We start from the raw sequence: 15,548 nt of genomic DNA, 5'->3' as shown, positions 1-15,548 counted from the left end.
CGGTCAGCATTCTAACACTGCGCTCGGTCAGCCGCTCAGAACCCCCCCCCCCCCCCCCCCAACCCCCAACGCCCTCCGGGAAAAACCCAAACACTTGGCAAACGGGAAAAAACTTCCTCAGAACCACAGAAAAAATAAACCGAAAAAGAAAAAAGCAATAACCACAAAAAAAAGTACTTGGCAGCTGGCACTTTTGGTTTTGGGCGATTTCCCTGCAAAGGGAGTTGTCTCTGAGTGACCTAGATACTGTTTTTGACATTGTCGGGATTTTGACGTTCGTCGAATGAAGCCGGGAAGGAAATGTGATTTCTATGGTCATAATTTTTTTAGGTGCGTAATATGTTACCCACAAAGACATGATGCTTGTTTTAATTGTTATACTGCACCCGGCATGACCCTCACATTTGAGTTTGATAGTGTGAAAGCAGTTTTTGAGGCAGGGATTCAAGAAATGCCTATTAGATGCAAGAAGCAATGTTTATAGAAGTGGTTATATAAGTAGTGGGGGTGGGGGCGATCTCCCAGGAGGATGTAGCCCCTAACGAGACGGGTGCAGTGCTGACTGAATTTAGCCTTAAAGTGTGAAGTGGTGGTTCGAGCCAAGAAGACAAGTGGTTCATAAGTTATAAAGATGATATGTTTTTGGCTTGTTTCTGACAACGAAGACTCCCGCGGAACGAGACGAGCGTCTTCCCCTCCACTCCGGGCGGGTTAATGTGATTGAGCTGCGCTGCCGTCACACTTGTCGAGTACAATTTTTGTCTAATGATGGCGAGACACACCGAGTGATGACACGTCTGGATCCACGAAAATGATTTGGCTGGTATCTTGGATTGCATTTCAGGAAATAAAGCTGCGGCGCCGACCCCAGTGAGCGCACGGGTGGAGCCAGGACACGGAGATTTGGTTTGATACAATTTAGAGATAAAAATTCCCAGATTACAAGTTTCCAAGTTCCCATTTATTTATTTATTTATTTGTTTGTTTGTTTGTTTGTTTGTTTGTTTATATATTTGTTTGTTTGTTTTATTCATTTATTTTTGGGAGAAATGATGCATGGCCTTAAACAAAGAAAATAAATAATGATTCAAAATCATTCGCCATGGAATGATCATGATTCTTCAAGGTCTAAAAGGATGGCCCAAAACTGACACTGAGTATATCATATACTTATTTTTTATCAAATGCATTTTGCAATTTGAAAGGTTTTATACAAATAAAGGTTATTATGATGATGGATGATGATGATTATTATTTATTAATAATAATAATAATGATAATAATAATAGCTTGTGGCTGGTGTTAATTTCCAAGCCTGTCATTGTTCCCATACATCTCGGGGATGTCTCTGGTGTCTGCTTGTCTCTGTGTCTGAAACCTGCACATCTGACATTTAGTGGGAACGACACATCCAGACACAATGTCATTAGCCAGACACGTTCAGAGCCTGTGTCGCTTTGTCAAAATCTCAGCGTGATGAGAGGAGGACATTTTACCATAATTTAACGCAACCATGTCTTTCTTGGAAGAAGGTTTTCTTTTTTTTTTCAGGAGTACTGGTCTCAATCATCTCATGTGTCTTAGGGTATCAGTTGTCTCATTTGGTCACAATTTCTTCCACTTATCCCGTTACTGAGCGAACCAGCTTCCTTGGGGAGAATACAAAGGTGGTTTAAGGAATGATGACAGCCGGGATTTTAGTTCGGCAAAAAATTCTCTCAGTTCCCTTTCCACTCAATTTGTTTTTATGTGAGTGTGCGTCTGCTTCAGTTCCTTCAGACGCACAAGTAGCTTTTGCGCAAGCAATGGACGTCACAACATGTTGCTTCTTCAACAGACATCAAGTCAGATAACAATCTGTTTCAGTGACTTTGGGTGACTACTGACTACTTAAAAAAATATTGATCCACCACTTGCAAAGTAGTGCCTGGGTGATGTATACTATACCGATAATCCACAACATTTAAACCCCCACTAATAACCACTTATATTGTGTAGCTCCCCCTCGTTCCGTCAAAACAGCTGTGACCCGTCGAGACATGGACTCCACCAGACTCTGAAGGTGTCCTGTGGTATCTGGCACCGAGACGTTAGCAGCCGATCCTTTAAGTCCTGGAAGTTGTGAGCTGGGGCCCCCATGGATCAGGCTTGTTGTTCCAGCACATCCCACAGATGCTCCATCGGATCGGACCCTGACCCCGCCCATCTACATGAAGAAAACGTGATTCATCAGACCAGGCCACCTCCTTCCATTGCTCCATGGTCCAGTTCTGATGCTCACGTGCCCATTGTAGGTGCTTTCAGAGGGGGACAGGGATCAGCATGGACACTCTGGCTGCTCCCATACACATCAAGCTGTGATGCACTGTGTGTTGTGACACCTTTCTATAGCAGCATTAACTTTTTTGACAATTTGGGCAACAGTAGCTCTTCTGTTGGATTGAACCAGACGGGCTGGACTTCACTCCCCACGTGCATCAATGAGTCATGGGCGCCCATGACCCTGTCGCCGGTTCACCGGTTGTCCTTCCTTGGACCACTTTTGGGAGGTACAGTACTAACCACTGCATACCGGGAACACCCTAAAAGACCTGCCCATTTTTCCTGCTTCCAACACATCAACTTCAACAACTGACTGTTCACTTGCTGCCTAATATACCCCCCCCCCCTTTGACAGGTGACATTGGAACCAGATGATCAATATTATTCACTTCACCTGTCACTGGTTTTAATGTTGTGGCTGATCAGTGTATAAAGTATAGTATCATATCAACATATAGATATATAGATATTGTGATATGAGAGTGAATAACTTCTAGGACTTTGGTTTCTGTTGAAGCCTAACAGGTATGATTTTGATCAACGGCTTCTCAATGTCTTGGTCTTCTGAACAGGTCGGAAACAGACCCAGGAGTACAACCCGGGACAGGAGCATTCCCCCATGCGGTTAAAGCTTTTTGGATTTCACATTCGTGTATCTCTTTTCTCATATTAGCAGTTTGCCACTCCTGCTGGAGCCGCCCAAAACAGTGCAGGTTCTACCTTAGCTGCTTTGCATAATCATTTTCTCAACCTGAGCTCAAAAGCCATCATAAAGATGTCTAAGACTACATTTTACTAAACAAGGCTCATCGGTGAGATTGCTTTGCAGCTATGGCCCCGATTGGTCTGTACGGGCCACTGTAGTTCAGGTGAACCACAAGTACACAGAGGTGGACAATTCAGATTCAGAAGGTGAAAGTCCTCCCCAGTAGTTTGAGCCAACACACTCTTGATTTGAAGACCTGGAATCAGAATCTGTTTTATTTTCACCAGGTGGCAGAATATTCAAATTGTCCACCTTTACAACTACACCGGCTGTTTCAAAGTCATCACAGAGTGTCGTCAGCCGGGGTGAATAAAATGTCTTTGACACTGAGGTGGAGGAAAAAACAGCCAATGGAAGAGTTTAAATAAGATAAGATAAAGTTACTTTACTAATCCACAAAGCAAAATTCCAGTGTCGCAGCAGCAATGACATGCATGACAAAACACACATCATTTCCAAAAACAGAAACATTTCAGAACTAAATAAATAAAAAATATAAATTATAATTATGGAAAAAAATAGAATAAAATAGAATTTAACTTAGTGAAAGGTAAAGCTAAAAAGTAAATTAACATCAATTAAAGTTAGTTAGTTCATTAGAATGAGTTAAGACGAATGCTGATTCTGAAGGCGAGCCAGACCACTTCTGATAATCTGATAAGAGCGGAAGGACCAAGCGCATGGCTTGTGTTTTGGGCACGGCTGGCAAAATTGTGTGCATTAGGTGGCAACTTCAAGAGTTCTAGATACTATACACATATGAAAACAATATATGGAAATGAACAGATAATGCATTAAAAAAAACGTGTGAATTCCATCCAAATTGGAACCATAACTTGTATATATATTTTTTTAAATTTTTATTTTTATTTTAGATGATTGTGAGGAAGGGGGGTCCATGGAGCAACTGATGTTCCACCGCCCTAGACTGATTCCAACACCAGCACCGCAAGAGCTGAGCAAATGTCTGCTGAAGTTCTGTGAAAGAGCCGCTGCCGAAAGGCTACAGGCTGAACCCCGTCGGGTCCGGCCAACCGACGGGAACCAATGAAGACGCCTCCCGTTCGGCGGCTTCGTCATGTCAGGACAACCCACGTACTGGATGCAGGAGAAGAAGACCCCGAGCTGGAGAACACCTGCACCCCCCGCACGTCTCGTCACTCTGCAACCCGCCGACTGACGCTGATGCTGATGTGCATGGGGGAGAGATTCCCACGGCTCAGGACACAGATGGAGCGATTGACCGAGTCGCAGAGACGAGTGGAGCGCTGCCACGTCGGCCGGTGGTGTAAGGTACAGGATGGTCCGCGTTAGGCATACGCCTGTTTACGTCGATGTTTTTGTTGGGATGGGTTGACATGAGCCGTGATGTGTTTTAATGCTTCGTTTTCTGTCACGTGGACACCGCCTGCAGAGGTTATTTGTTTCGCAAATCCGCTTTAAGGGCACCTTAAGTGTGTTCTTGTTGTGTGGGCCGCTGCAGACGAAACTTCCGAGCGGGATTTTTGGTCCCTCCCCATCAGCCCTTCAGTGCTTCGGTAGACTCGTCAACCTTCTCAACTCTGATTTCTTTGGCGGATGGCCCTGGGACGTAAATCTGCATCCTTACATTTATCCGCCTCCTCCTCTTGACTGCAAATTTGTTGTGCGAGCAGAAGATAGAAGCTTTTAGCAGAAGATGAAAGGTTGACCGCACTGGAGTTCTCTCTTCTGCCACCGCAGATCAAAATGTACCTGCATCTCACGCAAAAAAAAACTTTTACTTTGGGATTGTGTCAGTGCCTTCTACTCAGCAAATTGAGCCGAGTATAAAAATAAGGGGACACGTAAAGAAACAAAAGCATGCGCGCGAGCTGCCGTCCAGGCAAATACTGTATTCCAGCCTTCTTCCTCCAATCTTTGACATTCCGGTGTTGGCTCGCTCCGTGCAGAGCAAGTGGTCGTTCAGAAGCCCTGTCAGAGACGAGGTGAAGCCCGGCTTAAAGTGCCTTTGTCTGGCTGACTCAGCCAACCTTAATGCCTGCCTGTCATACGTTCCGACATAACCTTAACCCGGCCGACCTTCCCACCGCATCCTCAGCCAGCCGAGCAGCGGCGAAGTGAGGCAAAAGTATTCCATCTACGCGGTCTCCCGCTAATCTGCCCGCCCGTCTGTCTGACGGAGGCCTGCGTGCTCCCCGTGACGTTTAAAGCCAATCACACCCACACCCGGCGTCGTGAGAGAGTAGCTTCAGGCTACGCGGCTGATATCCTGTTGCAAACACACATTTTGTTTTTCCGGCCTGGGAACTCGGTGCTGTTTTCGTGTCGTCTCGTGGCCGTGATTTCAACGGTAACGCGGCTGTTACCGTTGAAATTCCACTAGAACTCCACCGGCTCGCCTCATTTAACTGCTGCCATGACTTATGCCCGTCCTCCATCTGCCTCCCTGTTTCGCAGCCCCTTTTTAGTCGCACACCCACACACACGCATACGCACACACACACACACGCACGCACAGACACACACAAACACACACACACACAAACACACACACACACACACACACACTTCTATTCTTGTCCCTCTGTTTCATATACTATCTCTCCTCCTCTCATGCGCTCTTCTTCCTCTTCTAGTTGCCCATCCTTGCATACCCCTCCCCAGCCTACCCCCACCCCCACGCTAACCCAACCCTTCCCGTTAAGCTGCGCTCGCCTCCCCGTCTCTCTGATCCTGGGAGCTTTGCTTACGGGAGCTTCCCTTAGCTCTTTGTGTGTGTGTGTGTGTGTGTGTGTGTGTGTGTGTGTGTGTGTGTGTGTGTGTGTGTGTGTGTGTGTGTGTGTGTGTGTGCGTGCGCGTGCGTGCGCGTGAGCGTGCATGCGCGCGCGCGCGTGTGTGTGTGTGTGTGTGTGTGTGTGTGTGTGTGTGTGTGCGTGTGTGCACTGTTCTCCAGCCTCCCTCCTCGGCTCCGTCACACCAGAGTAGAGGAGGAGGAGAAGGGAGAAGAAGGGAGGAGAGGAGAAGAGAAGGGAGAGGAGAGTCACTCCGTCCTCATGCCCGAGGCAGGAGGCAAGAAATGGAGACGGGGTGGGGGGTAGAGCGAGGGAGCGGGACACAGAGTGAGAGTGTGAAAATAAAGGGCACATGAGAGAGAGAGAGAGAGAGAGGGGGGGGGGGGGGGGGAGCGAGAGAGAGAGAGAGAGAGGGAGCGAGAGAGAGAGAGAGGGAGCGAGAGAGAGAAGGAGTGGGGGATAGAAAGACAGCGTCAGGAGAAGAAAACAGTGATAAACACAAAAGAAGCGAGAGAGAGAGAGAGAGAGAGAGAGAGAGAGAGAGAGAGAGAGCAGGGTGGCACAAAGAGAACAGCAAATGAGTGAGCGGAGGGGAGTGCGGGCGAGCGAGTGAGGCGAGAGGGAGGGTGGGAGGTGCAGAACACTGCAGACGCACTCCCACTGTCACTGCTCCACAGCCAGTGGACGGCAGACAGGCAGGCAGACAGGCAGGCACCACCAGCACCAGCAGCAGCAGCAGCAGCAGCAGCAGCCGCAGCAGCAGCAGCAGAAGCCGTGGAGGTGGAGAAGGTGGCAGAGAGCACCATGGGGGGAGGCAGAGCGCTGTAGACCCCCAGACCCCGTCGCCTCCCAGCGGGACCATCCGGAGAAGTTGAGGACGGAGCCACCCCGAAATGGGAGAAGAGAGAGGAGAGAGAGAGGAGGGGAGCCCACTCTTCGAGTAGAGACGGCGGGGACCGGTATCACTCACTCCACTGTCAAACTGAAAGCGGCTCCACCCACCCCCCCCCCACCCCCCCACCCCGAGCCCCGACCCCAGCCCCACCCTCACCCCCACCCCCGCCCCACCTCCACCTTCTTTCTTTCCCGGTTGTTTTTCTTTTTTTTCCTTCTTTTTTTGGGGGGGTCCACCGCTGATGACCTTCTGAACCGAGTGGATTAACTTTGATCTGGGTTGGAGGACCATGGGGCCAGGGTGGTGGCAGGGCGCGGGGACCCCCGCTGGGAGAAGGACAGAGGAGGGGGGGTCGCACCTTTCGGTGGCGGTGCTGCTGCTCTCCTGCCTCTGCTGGAGGGCGTACACTCAGACGGAGGACGGGAAGTCCGTCTACTTCTGGGAAACAGGTACGGCAAAGCCATATATTAGATACTTAAAAAATATTAATATATTTAATCCCTTTTGGTTTACACAAAGGATAAAATGGATTGCATGTTCATGTTCAAATGCATATTCGTCCATCCATAAGACCTACTTTAGAATGAGTTACATTTGCAGTCCATTTGCTTAATTGCTCGTCGCGAATGAGTGTTTTACCGGATTTGCAAGGTGTGCCACCTCCATTGGTTTTGTCATCGGTTCTGTTTCTACCAAATTGACAACTACAGATGAAACTAAAGGCTTTGGGACTCGAGATATTTCCCCGATTATGTTGTGCATTACTCGACTTGCCCAAAAGTCCCGAAGATGACAGATGTTGGTTGTACCAGAATAAAAAAATTGTTTTAGGCACGAAGCTCCTTGCCGGAGACCGTCAGAGGTAAAGTACAACCTTTGGAGGCGACCCGGGAAACGTGGAGCAGACGGTTGATTTGCCTCCTCAGTTGTGTGTCACACACGGCACAGCCTCTGATCCATTTATCAATGGATTACTCTCATCTCCTCTGTTCTCAGGTGATGCTGGGTGACTGAAATTCACAAACACTAGGCGCTACAGAGGGGGGATGATTGATAGGCAGTCACATAACAAAAACAGAGGACCGGTGGAGGGGAATAAAGGCTGCGGTGTTATCGGTGTGTTTGCTGAGCCGGCGTGGAATTCGGGGGGTGACTGTGACGCTGTAACTGCGTCTGTGGGCTGACCGGGAGACCGAAGAGTGGTCATTTTTTTCCCCCACCCGATCAATGAGTCCATCAGTGATGTGATGGACTCGTCATGTAATGCCCCTGCATTAAACTATCCACGGCAGGAATATTGCCCTGGGACCCGCTGAACCATGATCGCGCTGCAGTTTTATAGGCAGCCATGAACAACACGTCAAAAAAAACCTGACCTGCGCATCCAAAGAGAGACCCAGCGCATCCGGAAGCAACGCGCAATTAGCGGAGGCGCAATTCCCGGGAGATGACTCCGGGGCGCGTTCGTCTCGGCGGCCTTTGAAATGTGGAAGAAAACCCCTCAGTTCTGTTTCCTCATCAGGCGGCGTCGTACTTTTTCTTTCTCTCTGTCTCCCTGTGTTTCTCCCCCTTCCCTCTCCATCCCTCCATCGTACACACACCATCAAAGGACAACGTCTGCATGTCGCCAACGCTTATCCCGCCAACCCCCGCCCCGCCCCGCCCCGCCCCGCCCCAACCCCGACCTCAACCCACCCCGGCCAGTGGCCCCGACACCCCCAGTTCCAGCCCCGCCCCGGTTGCCTGACACGGCCTAGCCCACTTCCTGCCACCCCCCACCCCCCGGCCGACGCTATTGCATCTCTCCTGTGGCTCTGCATCTTTAAAGAGGATGTAGCTGAGTAAGGAGATTAAAGAAGCAGGGATTTAACAACCTAGGAAAGACAGCCCAGGGAGCGGACTTGTGAGAGAGAGAGAGAGAGAGAGCGAGAGAGAGAGAGAGAGAGAGAGAAGAAGAAGTGGAGTGAGAGTAGAGAGACTAACTTACCCCACATCCACCCACTGTAGGTCATGGTGATTACGCCCCGTCTCTCACGTGACAACACCTGTGTCCCATACTAGACACGCTACCGAGCTGGCCCGGGGGCTTTGGGCTCCACTCCGTGGGGGCTTTGGGCTCCGCTGGTGAGAGTGGCTTCGCTCCCCTCCAAATGAAAGGAAGCTGATTCATTTCAGCCCCGAGCCTTTTTTTTTTTTTTTTTATTACGAGCCCATTTCTTTTTTACAAAAAAAATAAATAAATCACATAGGGTAATTTAGTGCTTTGAACCTCTGAATTTTACATCTAAATGTGATTATGTTTGCACATTTACATGCTTTTTCTCTCGATTCGGAGCTTGCTCCTTTTTTTTATCGTTAAACGATGATGTTTGTGCATGTTTGCAGAGTGTGCAGGAGTGGGAATATCGTTGTGGCAAGCGCATCTCTGATGTTTTGCATATTGATGAGCGTAGTTGAAACACAACCCGGCCTTTCAAACTGTGAGGAACTGGGCCAGCATTGCTTTTATTGGCTTCTGTGAAAATATGATCTATCTCTTTGGGAAGGTGAGGCGGTTTTCTGTTGTGAGAGTCGGGCTTTTTTTCTTTTTTTTGTCTCGGGAGACATCTATTCAAATGGGGGAGAGACACCAGCCTCTGCAAGATATTTCAGATGCTGACAGTAATAAATGTAAAAGGTGGCGGGGAGGATAACAGGAGGATAGAACAGGAGTGTGATAACGACCTGCGAGAGGACACGACTGATGAGGATCACCTTAATGATCTGCCTGAGTGGTGGCCTTTAAGAGATTGCAAAGAGTTTGACTCTCTCTCTCTCTCTCTCTCTCTCTCTCTCTCTCACTCCATTTTTAACCATTTTACTTCTTACTTACCCTCTCAAATCCCCCCCCACCTCCTCTCCTGCGCTCTCGTCGGTTGTCTTGCACAGACACAGATGTGTCACACAATTTTTTTTTTTTTATGTATAAATAAATATTCTCATATTCTACAGAAGGCTGGAGTGTATGAAAGAGAATTGCTAGCGACCTGACACTGTGTGTGACACTCACAAAGGCACGGGCGCGCATACACACACGTACATACGCTCACGCGCGCGCGCTCCGTCTCATCCAGCCCCAGCCTGGTGCTGCATGCGTGCATCATTAGTTCTGTTGGTGCTGTGACAAAGTTGCCAGAGCTGAGCTGTCAGGACCTCAGCTGCAGGAGTTCCTGACTAAGGACAAAGCAATTACCTGCAGCAACGCAGTCAAGTGTACACACAGGCATTCAGATTATACCCACCTCTATTCTGAGGTATTAGGATATATTTTCTATATATATATAAATATAGATATATTTGGTGGGTCCGAAGTGCTCAGCAGTGTATGGCAATATCCCTCAATTTTACCTGCAGACCATCTCAGTAATGCGGGTCGGTGTCAAATCTGTGGCAGTTTAATGTCCACCAATCATGGCCTGCTTGTTCCTCAGAACTCCAAAAACAAAATCACCAAATCGTCATCATTCGGTGTGGTCACGGCCCACTCAGGTCAAAGACCCTAATCTGCCATCGGCGTCGAGATTATCCACCATTCAGATTACGCCGTAGTCGCCCCTTCCCTCTGATCGCCCAATCCCATTTCGCCCATCAACCGGATTGATCCTGGCACGTGCTCCTCCGCTCAAGGCCAATTATGTGACGACGGCAGGGAGTGAAGCAGGGGGGCAGGGTCGGTGGGGGTGGGAATGGAGTGGAGTGGAATCGAGACGTTGGGCCGGGTGTGCCGGGGTGCTGCGGCACCACACGGTGTTCACCTCTTCATCTCTCAGGGCCCTGGCTGCAGCGCCGATGTCAGCCCGGGATAAGAGGAAGCTGGATTGACGAGCACTGACAGGCCGTCGTTCGCCCAATTCATTTCTCCTTCAACAATGGCAACTACGTTGAAGTGTCACCCTTGTCGAGGGGCTGTTAGTGGCTTTTCCACAATCAGCTGCTGTCACGGCGCGCCCGCCGAAAGTTCTGTCCCAGAAATTGAGGGGGGGGGGCGTCAGGGATCCATGCAGACCTCACACTTTTGGGGCGGCGAAACCAAGGTCGTCTCTGCGCCCAAAGTCCCTGAGCTATCACGGGATTGCGCTGTAGATACAGTATATGTCACCTCTGAGAAAATAGAGAACAGACAAAATGATGCAGCAAATTATCACCTGATTCCTTTTCACCCAATCTCGGAGCCTTGGGTTGTCTGTGTCCTCGAAAGGCCCTGGCGCTGACCTCCGTCAGCGTACCAGGCTTAGAGCGGTTCCTAATTTCTCGGTGGCACTGGGAAGTGCCGACTTAAATAGCTCTGTGCTAATACCTGCCTGCATCAGGCTGATGCCTTGAATTTCCCAGGAAACAGACGCACATCCGAGGTGCTATGCGAGGCTGCGCGGCGCTGTGGAGCGGCAGGGCTGGCATCGTCCCAAGTGAGAGAAGCCCCTCTGAGATTACTTCCTCCTTTTTAGCGAGCGCATTTCAATGTGACCCCCGGTGACCCTCATTAGAATAGCACCAGAGGGTTGACGAGACCCTGGAAAATAATTGGCCGTACACTTCTAAAATCCTCTGCAACATGCAACAAATTTAGGCCACGCATATAAATGAAGGCGATTTTCTTGGGAGTTTTTCATTTCAATCATCGAGTGCTAATGTGACGGGGCTTTTCTTTTAAACATTGTTAAAAATGTTTTTGTTTTTCAGTTCATGCTCACTTGCAGCCACAATGGAGGCTACAGTAATTGCATCCATTGTGTGCGAGTGAGCCAACAGCAGCCAGAAAGGGAGCACAGCAGCCTGTAGAGACCTTCTCTGAAAGGGCAACATCAGTAATAGGCATGTGTTGGCATGTTTTGGGCAGAAGGGAAATGTTGCTTGGAGTTTTTCCTTTTTCTAATTTCCACAAGAAATGCACGATGGAGCGGCAGCCTCACCGCTCTCAGGGCGAGGCCGATGACAATGTGGCGCTGAGCTGGTGAGTGACCCGCCATGATGCTGCACTCCATTGTAATGCAAGGGGTAGAAACGTCGTGTTTGACCCAGATTCTACTGTGTTTTGTAGCTTTGGAGGCCCCACTGCAACCTTTTTCAAATGCATCCATCTATCCATCCATCCATCCATCCATCCATCCATCCATCCATCCATACATACATACATACATACATACATACATACATACATACATACATACATACATACATACATACATACATACATACATACATACATACTGTACATACATACATCCGAAGGGAGAGAAAGACACAGAAAGAGAGATATGCCACGGTTTGTTGAAAGTAACTGTAAAGTGTGTTCTGAGTTTGTCACAGAAAACATGTCATTAACCACCCAGCCAGGTTTGAATAAAAATTTGAGGTTTCAAAATCGTAGGAAAAAAAAGGGCAGTTCCCTCCGCTCTGAGACTCTGTGGGCGTGTCCGCTGCAGATGCTGCAACCACGCCCCTTGCGTTAAGGTGTTAAATGTTTACATTGGAGTCAGTTCTCCCTGAAGGCGCCTTTTACTGCGGTTGTTTATTCCTGAAATAGCGTTTTATCCCAAACTTCGGGCTGTTATCTTAGCTTATTTCACCACTGATGCTGGTGCTTATTTCGTGTTAGGTGGAGGGGCCACGCCGTGTACAACCGCTCTACATCATCGAGTCATGATTTAGCCCCCCCTGCCAAAAAAATGCGGACCACAAAAACGGTGAGAAAACAGTTTAACGGAAAAACTCCGCAATTCAGTACTACATCCTTCTCGGTCTTTTCGCACGTTTTGAGCAGTTACTTTATTACATGTAAAATGTGTTTAAAAACAAATCACTACATTCAATCCACAGGGACTTTCATCTAAAGGGCACATGGCTATAACTGACACGGAGGGGAAGGGCAGGATTAGAGATTAAACTTCATCCAAAAACTTTATTTGGATTGACATAAGAGGATTCCTTCTCCTTTATTCAAAAAGCTCATAACATATCTAGACGGGGTAATATGTCAGCGAGTCGCACCATTGACACACTTTGCAGCCGTTCATGACGTGAGTAAGCAGATCAGTAATCGGCGGATTTATATTCTTTTTTATGTTCCATTTGTTTTCCCCCGCAGACCGTCATCCTTCAGCTCCAATGTGATATCAAATCTGCACGTGCCGGTTTAAAAGGATGAGTGCATGATTGACCCGATTGACCTACAGGTTTTTTTTGTTTTTTTGGTTTTGTTTCGATTTTTCCCAGGAAAAGTTGACAGAGCATGCGAGAGCTTTTTTAGCACTGACCTGTTTCATATTCCGTGCACGCTGTGCACGGCGGACGCCACGTGGCCGGAAGCTTCCGTTCCTGGAAGCGTCAAATGTTTTGTACTACCCAAGGGTGGCGTTGAAGCAAGTATCGCAGTTGGTTATTGAACGCAGTGGTACCCAGTTGATACGTTCTAAGTACCACAGTAAGTAAATACTGCTTATTAAGTTTATAAGTAAAATACTGTTGAGGTACTTCGAGGCAGGGACGATAAAGTATACAAATCTGGAACAGCAATTGGGCATGTGCCTCTTCCTGTCATAGCTATGGCAGTAAATGAGGGAATAAAGGAGAAGGATGCAACCAGGAGGGTGCCGGGGTGCGGTCAAAGCAGGTGCCGGTGGCGTGCGCGTGCCTGTGATGAGACCGCCTGTGTATGAGTGTGTGTGTGTGTGTGTGTGTGTGTGTGTGTGTGTGTGTGTGTGTGTGTGTGTGTGTGTGTGTGTGTGTGTGTGTGTGTGTGAGGTGTCCGCCGGTGAGTGTACAGGACTTTTCCCAGTTGGTTCTGGTGTAGAAGGTCAGTATTATGTCGTGGCGCCTCCAAGCAGACGGACACCGCACGCCTGCAGGAAAGCCCCGAGCACCCCGCCCTGCAGCCACAGAAGACCCCCCCGGCCCCATGAGAAGCCGGAAGCCCGCGGAGCAACCCCCACGCCCGGCCACGAGGAGCATTACTCAGTCCCAGGGAGCGTGAGGAGACCCTGCATCTCTGAGGCGCACACATACAAGCCACCCCCATGTTCAGGCACAAGACCGCCGGGGGCACCCGGCACGGACCGCGGGTCCGGAGCCAGGTCCCGCGCCAACAGACCGACACCCCGCCCGAAAAGCCATGGGGAACCTCCATGCCCCCCCGCAGCCGACCAGACGCCCCCACCCGGCCGCGAGGCCCCGAGTGCCCTTCTGTGTAGCTGAGTGTGCTCAGCACAGGGCAACCGGATGTCAGTTAAAAAAAACCACATAGGATACACACAGTACATACAGTATATACATATATACATTATTTATGTTAAGAGAACGACTGTATTAGCAGAGTGAACATCACATTTTAAATTATTGTTTATTATTTTTTTAGTTCTACATGCTGGCATGCAGAAGTGTTTCCCATTTCTTTCTAGATGTGAAACCTGCCACCGTGTGCATGTCCTGTTGTGTCGCTGTATCGAGGGTCTCATTCCAGAGTTTAATCAGGAGATGAGAGCTGGGGGTGTGGTTGCGGTGCGGAGGTCGCGTCCTTTTTTTATTTTTATTTTTATTTGCCCTGACAAACAGGGACTCCGCCTGGAGTTGGGACAAACAATGGAAACACGCAATCCTGCGGTCCTGGGGTGGCATTCAAAGCAGACCCTCCAACTCCCGTGAGGAGGCAGTGGGTCGGCGGCGGCGGTTTGAGAGGAGTCGCCGTGTGTCGTCTGAGGAAGCAGTGACATTAACATCAAGAGCGGCCTCGCCCCGATGCTATTCTAATACAGGCACGGCCATGGAGGAGGACACACACGTTTGTTTTTTATAACACCTGATGATAGCGCGTAAATTCATATATTTAAAAGGGGACGATATGTCGAGAAACCGACCTTAAAATGAACTCCTGGTCGCGCCACCACATAATATGTTCGTCAAAGTCACCATGGCTTTTAACGAGGTGGGTTTCTCACCATGTTGTTTGAATTTTCAAACAGATAAACAGAGACAACATTATAAAAAAAAAAAAAAATCGAAAATTTGTGAGCTGTCGAAACGGTAAAAGGTGTGGACTAGTAAACGGGCTGAAACTGGTGCTTTTTTGAAACGGGTGGGTGCACTGAGCGGCGTTCGGGGTATTGTGGCCGGCCAGCTTGATCCACCCTCATCAGATCATGAGACGTTCCGTGTTTCACACACTGCTTTCTGTGTCCGTGGTCCGGGAGACGTGTTAAAGCTGAGAAAAATAATATAAAAAAGGAAAGGGATGGAAGCGATACGGCGGCCCCCGCCCACGCGCCCACGTCAGGGCGTGTCATTTATTTTGAGAATCGCTCTGCATCGTGGCAAAGGAGATGATTATGAGTTTATGAGACAAAAAAAATATGAGAAGGAGATTTATTTAAATTATATATGATATCTAACTGATAAATTAATCGGTGTTATTCATCAATTCATTCAATGCTGTTTTTAATGTAGTTAAACCAGATCTCCCACCCATTTCCTGCTTGTTATCAAACACTCTCCGAAGTTTCTTATCTCAGAGGTTGCTTAACTTTCCTGCGTGTCATAAACATTCGGCATTAGGCGCCGTAATTCCTCCGTTGCCCTAAACAGTAGCGGAGGTGTCAGTGGCTCTGGGTAATTGTCTGTGATGGCGTTTCACGATCCGTCACCTGGTGCTGTGTGTCTGCAGATTACGGACGACCTGTGTGTAGGTGTATATGTGTGTGTGTGTGTGTGTGTGTGTGTGTGTGTGTGTGTGTGTGTGTGTGTGGGTGTGTGCGTGCGTGCG

At 48.7% G+C, this 15,548-nt stretch overlaps 1 protein-coding gene across 1 annotated transcript in view; it reads left to right on the top strand.

Annotated features, from left to right (window-relative positions):
* Window positions 1-7,046: 7,046 nt before the first annotated feature.
* The window catches only part of thsd7ab (thrombospondin, type I, domain containing 7Ab), a gene marked incomplete at both ends in the record, with an annotated part of 117,993 nt that continues 109,491 nt past the window's right edge, over window positions 7,047-15,548 (top strand). The window contains one exon of the mRNA XM_080005798.1: window positions 7,047-7,206. Within this exon, the coding sequence (XP_079861924.1) occupies window positions 7,047-7,206 (160 nt within the window). The remainder of the gene's footprint in view (window positions 7,207-15,548) is intronic.

Source organism: Zeus faber (assembly GCF_960531495.2).
Source record: "Zeus faber genome assembly, chromosome: 8".
Lineage (NCBI taxonomy): Eukaryota > Metazoa > Chordata > Actinopteri > Zeiformes > Zeidae > Zeus > Zeus faber.
The sequence above is the reverse complement of the archived record's forward strand: the minus strand, read 5'-3'. Positions and strand labels throughout refer to the sequence as shown.